General features: G+C 55.0%; 1 protein-coding gene across 1 annotated transcript in view; it reads right to left on the reverse strand.

Moving 5' to 3' along the window:
* LOC102425453 (inner centromere protein-like) overlaps positions 1–6,335 on the reverse strand; it is a 12,617-nt gene extending 6,282 nt beyond the window's left edge. Inside the window, exons 1-5 of the mRNA XM_023757942.1 lie at positions 6,245–6,335; positions 5,345–5,396; positions 4,620–4,939; positions 399–508; positions 210–327 (exon numbers count right to left, since the gene is read on the reverse strand). Coding sequence (XP_023613710.1) covers positions 210–327; positions 399–508; positions 4,620–4,721 — 330 coding nt within the window. The 5' untranslated portion in view covers positions 4,722–4,939; positions 5,345–5,396; positions 6,245–6,335. The remainder of the gene's footprint in view (positions 1–209; positions 328–398; positions 509–4,619; positions 4,940–5,344; positions 5,397–6,244) is intronic.
* Positions 6,336–8,284: the final 1,949 nt, after the last annotated feature.

Here is an 8,284-nt window from a genome sequence, read left to right on the forward strand (position 1 = left end):
TCGCTGAGGCTGCTGCTGAGACTACCCACCTCAGCTGGGCTCAGAACAAACTCCAGGGCCCTGGATGGAGACGAGAGGGGTCCAGGGCATCAAACCCTAACTTCCTGAGGGTCCAGTTCTAATCCTCAGGCCACCAAGTTTGACCTGCTTGGGCCCCAGCAGGGAACAGCCCACTGACACCTGGACGCCCACCCGCCCGCAGCTCTCACCTTCTCATTCTTCTCCGGCGGAGCAATTCTCTGCTCAATCTGCTTTATCTTCTCCTCCCTCATTTGCTCGGCCCGCTCCCGGGCCTGCAGCACCTTGCGCAGGCGCTCCTCCCGCTTCCTGTGAGCACAGGGCCATCAGGGGGTCCAGCCCGGCCTGGGCGCACAGGGGCTGGGAGCTGAGCCACTTACAGCTTCAGCTCCTCCAGCCGCCGCCGCTTGTCCTCCTCCACCTTCAGCCTGCGGAGCTGCTCTGCCTCCTCCTTCCGCCGCAGGTTCTCCAGGCACTGCTGCTCCTTCTCCTGGGTGGGAGGGGGTGTGAGCAAGGCCAGCCCAGTGCTGGGCCAGGGGCATAGCTGGCCCAGGACAACCCCCCAGGCCCACAGCCTCCAGCCAGATGGGCAGCAGCATCAGACTGCTTCTGAGGGCAGAGTCGCCCCCAAACACCCTCCATTGCCACCCAGACTGAGGCTTGGCCTTCCGTCTTGCTTCTTGGGGACCCTAAGGCAGCGGTTCTCAACCTGTGGGTCGCGACCCCTTTGGCGGTCGAACGACCCTTTCACAGGGGTCGCCTAAGACCATCCTGCATATCAGATATTTACATGACGATTCATAACAGTAGCAACATTACAGTTATGAAGTAGCAACGAAAATAATTTTATGGTTGGGTCACAACATGAGGAACTGTATTTAAAGGGCCAGAAGGTTGAGAACCACTGCCCTAAGGCCTCCCAAGGGCCCGCGTCACCAGTGCCTTCGACTTAGCCCTGCCAAATTGAGGGCTCCACAAAAAATAGGTTCAAAATTGGATGTATGCTCTGAGGATAACTATGTTCAAGTGCATTTAAAAGGAGAACGAAGAACGAGATTGGGAATTTATTCAGTGCTTTGTAACTTTTTTACGCTGTGTGTGTGCTTTAACAAGGAATCACAAACATTCTTAAGACAACTGGGAAAACAGAAAATCTCAGCAAGTAGATCCAAAGAAGAACAAAATGGAAATTTCAGAACTAATAATTAAAAACTGAAATAAATTCCGTGGATGGGTCCAAGAGCAGATGGAGAAGACAGACGTCAGTCAAACACGAAGATAAATTAGTAACATGTGTCCAATCTGAACACAGAGAAACATATGGAAGAGAAATTAATAGAGCCCGAGGCAACTGTGAGACGACATCCAAGAGTCTGTCACTTGTGCCATCATTCCACAGTGGGGAGAGTTCAATGCAGGGGGAAACGTGGAAAAGTAATGGCTTGGAAACACTCCAATTTGCGTAAAAGCTATAAATTCACAGATTCATCGAAACCCACGTAGCAGGATAAATGTAAGGAAACCCATGTCTAGCCACATCATAACCACACAGCTGCAAACTTACTACAAAGGGGAAAATTCTCAAAAGCAGCCACAAAAGGGGTGAGGGTGGGACAATGATTTGAACGACTGAAAACTTCTCCTCAGAAACCATGGGTGCCAGAAGGAAGTGGCACAACATTGGAAAGTGCTGGAAGGAAAGAACTGTTAACCAAGAACTCCATCTGTATTCAATGACATTATCCTTTAGAAGTGAAGTGAGACCGGTGACAATGTCCTCCAGAAGTGAAGTGAGACCTTCTCAAATACAGAAAAAGTAGAGAATTTGTTGCCAGCAGACTCCTTCTCAAAGAATTGCTACAGGAAGTTCTCCAGACAAAAAAGAAATGATACCAGAAGGACACGTGAAACATCAAGAATGAAAGAAAAAGAAAAACGATAAATATCTGGGTAAATATCGCTAGACTATTTTTTTCCTCTAGAGTTCTTTACAGTGTTTGACAGTTGAAAGAAACTATAACACTGTCTCACAGGGTAGTCCATGTACGAAGATGTAACATGTAAGAGAAGAATGGCACACAGTGGGGAGAGCAGTAAGATTTCTATATTACAATCGAACTGATTATCAATTCTAAAGTGGCTGTGAACATTAAGTATGTAATGCAACCAGTACAAGACTGCAAAATGAGATAGTCAAGATCACAACAGACAAATTAAAATGGAATACTAAAAATATGTTCAAATATTTGCAAAATGTAGATTTTACTGTATAATTTTCAACATAAACTTCACAGCCCTGACTGGTTTGGCTCAGTGGATGGAGCATCGGCCTGCGGACTGAAGGGTCCCAGGTTCGATTCCGGTCAAAGGCATGTGCCTTGGTTGTGGGCACATCCCCAGTGGGGGGTGTGCAGGAGGCAGCTGATCGATGTATCTCTCTCATCGATGTTCCTAACTCTCTATCCCTCTCCCTTCCTCTCTGTAAAAAATCAATTAAAAAAAAAGCTTCACTGTATAATTTTTAACATAAAAGTATTTTTTTTCTTTAAGATGGAGAAAGAAATAGAAGGAAAGAGAGATGACCATGCGTCACAGAGGCTGAGCAGGGTACAGGAAGGACCTGGAGGACGGTGGCCTTTGGGAGGCCCCCACAGGGAGGGATTAGGTGGCCCGTGGCTGGCTCTCATTCTCCAATGGCCAGACCCAGAGAAGACCAGCAGGAGGCTGGTCCTCGAGCCATCACACTCACCTGCTCTTCTGTGAGGAAAGCACCTTGGAAGAAAACCCGGCGGCCCAGAGGGTGCCCACCACCATCTCTTCCTGCCCTAAGAGCCCAGCAGACTCCTGCTTTCGACAGGGTTCAGCAAAACAGGTGTTTTTTTAAAAAAATATATTTTATTGATTTTTACAGAGAGGAAGGGAGAGGAATAGAGAGTTAGAAACATTGATGAGAGAGAAACATCGATCAGCTGCCTCCAGCACGCCCCCTACTGGGGATGTGCCCGCAACCAAGGTACATGCCCTTGACGGGAATCTAACCCAGGACCCTTGAGTCCGCAGGCCGACGCTCTATCCACTGAGCCAAACCGGTCAGGGCCAAAACAGGTTTTTGTCTCAAAACTTGAGAGCTAAAATTTCCCAGCACAGGGCAGAAGACGCATCCTGTGCACTGTGAATTTTGTAGAAGACAAGAGTTGTTCACATCCTAGAACATACTTCTCTCTGCCCCAACCCTTGGAGGAGGGCTGGATGGTCCCTGCTCCCCAGAGGCCACCGTCACAGCCAAAGCAGAAGGCGGCAGGAAAATCAAGCGTCTGCCCCTTCTGCCTCCAGGGGCTTCAGCCGAGCGGTCTCCCTTCCTGCCAAGCCCGGTGCTGGATGCTGGACACCTTCCTCCCTGTTCATCCCATCTCTGTGAGGGCCAAGGAAACTTATGCCCAGAGATTAGAAAACTAGTCCCTTGTGACCTAGTGAGGACCCCTGGTCTCCTGAGCACTGTCCTACCCTCACCAGATGCCCTGGGCAGGGACCTGGGCTCCCTAAAGCAGGAAAAGGCAGCTTCCTAGACCTCTCAGCCACCCCATGCGCCCTGCAAGGCCCCACGCAGTCTGGATTAGGCACAGGAGTTCCCTGTAGGATGAAGAGTCTGAGCCTGGTTCACTGCTGTGGGACTGGTGCCTAGTAGGGGCCTGGCAGAGAAACAGGTATTAAGGGCTCCCTACCCACTTGCTGGCATATTGGGAGGTAAGCCGTCGCCATGGCTGCCCAGAGACCAGCCTCTTGCAGGAGAGGCCAGGTCAGGGTCCACCCGCCCAACTGCTCAGAAGCACCTTGACCTGCCAGCCGCACGGCAGTACTGCTGAGGCCCTGGGTGGGGGCAGAGTCCTCGCAGGAGGCCCTTGGAGGCACCAGGGGGGACTTAGAAATGAAGCGGCTGCAGCTTTGCAACTCGGAGCCCGAGAGCCAGGACTCAGGCCAGCAGGTCCCAGTTCTCTGTGGCTCCTTGCTCACGGCAGGTGGCCCGGCCCAGCTCTGAGGTGTCTGGGAAGAGAACAGCTTCTGTGGCCTCCTTTTCAGAGGCCCCTGCTGACAGTTCCACCCACAGTCACCTGTCTGACCTTCAAGCACCCATTGCTCCGCCCTCCCCTCAGGGTGGTAGCTCAGGTGTGCGGCCCAATAAATCTCAGCTCAGACCCTGAGAGGAAGCCCAGGGCCGGGCAGGATGGATGGAGGTGGCTCATCCCCAACGAGTGTGAAGATATCACAAGTATGTCCTACACCCAAACCCTCAAGGCACTGGGGTGTGGGATGGGTGGTCAGGGAGTGGGCCTGCTAAGCCAATTCTTCAACTTCCCAGCCCAGGGGTCACACCGAGATGGCCAAGCCTCTAGGCCACAGTACAGAACCCAGGAGGTCAGGACAGCCCCCACATGTCGAGGCAGCCCATGGCCGAAGAGGCCTGAGCAGGCCCTTGACCAGAGCCAGGTCACCTGCCTTAGCGCAGACCCACGCTGCTCCCAGCAGCCTAGGGCCCATCCAGGCGCCTGCAGCCATGCAGCCCCACCCTAGCAGAGCTCAGCCTGGGGCACGGGCTCCCTCACCTTAGGGTCCACACGCAGGGGAGTGTTCCGCTTAACGAAGGATTTGATGACACGGCTGCGGGAGGCCGAGGTCGGGGTCATGAGCATCTGGTTCCTCTGCATGGTGTGCAGGAAAGTCCGGACAGGCTGTACCACCAGCAGACGGGACCAGGGTCAGGACCAGGGGCGGGGCAGAGGCCCTGAGGGCAGGCTGACGCCCACTCACCTTGCTGGCTGGACAGGGCGGGGAAGGGGTCTTGCTCCGGGGGAGCTGCAGCTCCCCGTCCAGCTCACTCACAGCTTCCTTGTTGTTGAGCTTCCTTCTGCTGCTGTGCTTCCTCCTACAGGTGCGGGAGGCAGCAGCGTCACGGGGCTGACCCTGGGGGACCCCTCCAGAGCCCTAGCCACACCCCATAAAAGTTCACCACTATGAAGAAAACTGGGACCAGCCCATAGGACTCTACGCTTCGGAGGTGGGGTCTCCCTGACTGGCCCTCCACTGCCCAGGCAGACAAAGGGAAGGGGCCGGTCCAAGGTCACATGGCCAGGAGGATACAGAAGGATGGAGTCTAGGATCTGGTCGCTTCCTCCCAGGCCAGGCTCGTTCCCCAGCATCAGGCTGCCTCCTTCATTAGGTCAGAGCACCAGGCCCCTGACCACACGCCCAGCCTCCCCAAGAGGACTCGAAGTTCATGCCCCTCTGGGCCCCTCGGAATAGTGGCCCACACCCCTTCCCAGATACAAACCTGATACTCTGCGGTGGCTCCTCGGGGCCATCTGTTTGATGGATCTTGGCCTCTGTGAAGAGAGCGATTCAGTGAGGGAGCAGTGACAGCATGGAGGGTCGGAAGGGGCCCACTGGTGGCAGCTGGGCAGGGCTTTCTCCTGGCAGACCCCAGGGTGACCAGTGGCAGAAGCATCAGCCTTAGCATCACTGGCCTGGGTAGATCTGTGGACACCCAGAGCCAGCACGCAACCCCCGGCCATGGACTGCTCACCCCCCAGCCCGGCCTCTGTGAGGAGAACTACAGGACAAACCAGGACCTGCCACCTCTAACAGAGCTGGGGTGCCTTTCAGGAGCAGAAGCCTATGGAAGGTGCCTGCTCTAACAGACCCACTGACGAGCTTCCAAAGCCCACCTCCTGGCCCTCGCAGCTGGAGCCGATGTGATAGGAGGGGAGGGTTCCTATGCAGGGTCCCCATGGGGGGAGGGGGGCAGTCAGTCCATTTTGTTTCACTGACAGGACAAGCACTGATCCTTATGCCAAAGGATCCCTGCAGCCCCCCAGGGAGCTGTGGGGCTGGCATGCCATTGTCCCTGACCCGGGGTCACGGGGGAAGCCGAGTTCAAGACCTCGCAACTACAGTGCTCTTCCCACCAGGGAGAGGTGGGCTGGACCCCAGGCACCTGTGGCAGACTGGGGATGCCAGAGCCCAGAGCCTGTGGCACTCCGTTCTCTGTAGACAGGGACCCACAAAGGTGAGAAGTGAGCCAACAGCAAGGACAAAACAAGAGGCCAGCACACAGCTCCTCCTGCTGCCCCCCTGGAGTGGAGTTCCAGGCCTGCCCCAATTCAGCCGCACACCCCGCCCCCCCCCCAGCCTCCTCCCCCGTTTCCTGTACCAACCAGTCATGGCCACTCACATGACACCTGGCAGCAGCTCCAGCCAAAAGGTGGGAGATGGGTCTCATTCACCTTCAGCTTATCAGCCCGGAAAATGTGGCTTCCCTCTCCCCAGAGAGAAAGTCCGACCGACCGAGGCCACAGGCCCGCATGCCGCTAGGTGTCTGCACATGGCAGGTCAGGAAGACCCACCTGGCTGCCCTACGGAGGGCTTGTCCTGGCCACCGGCCGCAGGCTGCGAGCCGGGCGTGCTAATGACAGTCTTGGGGGCACCTCGGGGCCACAAGGTACTCTCTTCATTCTTGGGGACCTGAGGGAAGAACCAAGACTGTAGGGGTCTACCCACGAGGCTTGCAACCAGGGCAGCAATGAGCAGTGGCAGCTTGTCCCGGGCAAACCCCGTGAACCTGACCCCAGTCCCCTTTTCTCTGACTTCTTAGGGAGCCAAAGCAGTCCACCTAGTCCTTCTCCTGTTGCTTCGACTATCCTAGACCCTTCCTGTTTCTTTAATTAATGTACTCTGAAATTAAAAATAAGCCCTAGTCAGTTTTTCGGTTTGGCTCCGTGGATAGAGCATCGGCCTGCAGACTGAAGGATCTCAGGTTTGATCCAGTCAAGGGCACATACTTGGGTTACAGGCTCGATCCCCGGCCCTGGTCGGGGCATGTGCGGGAGGCAACCAATCAAGGTGTCTCTCTCACATCGAAGTTTCTCTCTCTCTCTCTCTCTCTCTCTCTCCCCTCTCTCCCTCCCCTTCCCCCTATTACTCCCCCTTTCCCTCTCTCTCTCTCCCTCCCTCTCTTTCACTCTCTCTAAAAATAATTGGAAAAATATCCTTGGGTGAAAATTAACAGAAGAAAAAAAAAATCAGACTTTAGGAGTCTGCACCTGGGACTCACAGCACAGAGCACAAGCCCCAAGGCCCCCGAGCCCGCCCTGGCCTGCTTGCCTTACCTCGGGCCCAGCCTCCTCCACAGGCTCAGCCTCCTCGCCGGGGTCCTCCTCGGGGCTGAAAGCAGAGAAGGAGAGACTGTGAGCCCACCAGCAAAATCGTCCCCACAGGAGGGCCGCCTCCAACCCCTGGGGTAGAGACCCCGGAGGAGTGCGTGGCACATCTCGGCCAACCCTCTGGTTTTACAAATGAGGAAACTGAGGTCAGGGAGGCTGACCACACATCCCTGTGGCTGATGCCGTTCTCGAACCTGCGTCCTCTACCCAGGGCCAGCGTGTTCCGCTCTCCGCCTGCAGGGGCTCTCAGCTTCCCCGTGTTTGTGGGCTACTCCTGTTAGTGAAACTGCTGAGTCTGAAGATACTGAGGTGAAGGCATGTGAACAGTCATCGTAGTCAACTCATTCTGCGGGGGACAGCTAGCCGGGTTGGAGTGCTAGTTCATCCAGTTACCTCCCCTGCGACGCTGGGCAGGTTACAGGAACTTCCTTGTCTGGCAGCTGGGGTGATAACAGCATCAGCTGAAAGGGCTGGGGTCCTTTCGTTAACCCACGTAGGGCGCTTAGGAGAGTGTCTGCCATGTACAAAGGGCTCTGTGACTTTAGCAGTTTTTATCCTCATCAGATCCCAGCTCAGAGGACCATGGTCCCAGTGGGAGCCACAGAGGAGGACAGGCAGCTCCAAGAGTCAGGGCTGGCTGCATGGAGGAGGTGGTGTCCTGCTAGGTGGAACAAATGTGGGGAAAGGTATCCCTGGCAGAGGGAACAGCTTGTACGAAGACCCTGAGGCATGAAATGGCAAGTGATGGGGCAGCTGGGGCTCATGCGCCACACAGGGGCTTGGGCTTGATCCCACGAATGTGGAGGATGTGACCCTTGATGGTTGTTGGGAGGTTCCTGGCACTTTATAAAAACTGTCCAAGAGGGAGGGAGGGGGAAACCAAGATGGCGGCATAGGTAAACACCGGAGATTGCTGCCGCAAACAACCACTTCAAAAATACAACTAAAAGACGGAACGGACATCACCCAGAACCAGAGGAAGGCTGGCTGAGGGAAAATTCTACAACAAGAAGGAAAGAGAAAAGCATACCAAGACTCAGAGGAGGAGCAGT

This window comes from Myotis lucifugus, unplaced genomic scaffold, assembly GCF_000147115.1.
Source record: "Myotis lucifugus unplaced genomic scaffold, Myoluc2.0 scaffold_119, whole genome shotgun sequence".
NCBI classification, from domain to species: domain Eukaryota; kingdom Metazoa; phylum Chordata; class Mammalia; order Chiroptera; family Vespertilionidae; genus Myotis; species Myotis lucifugus.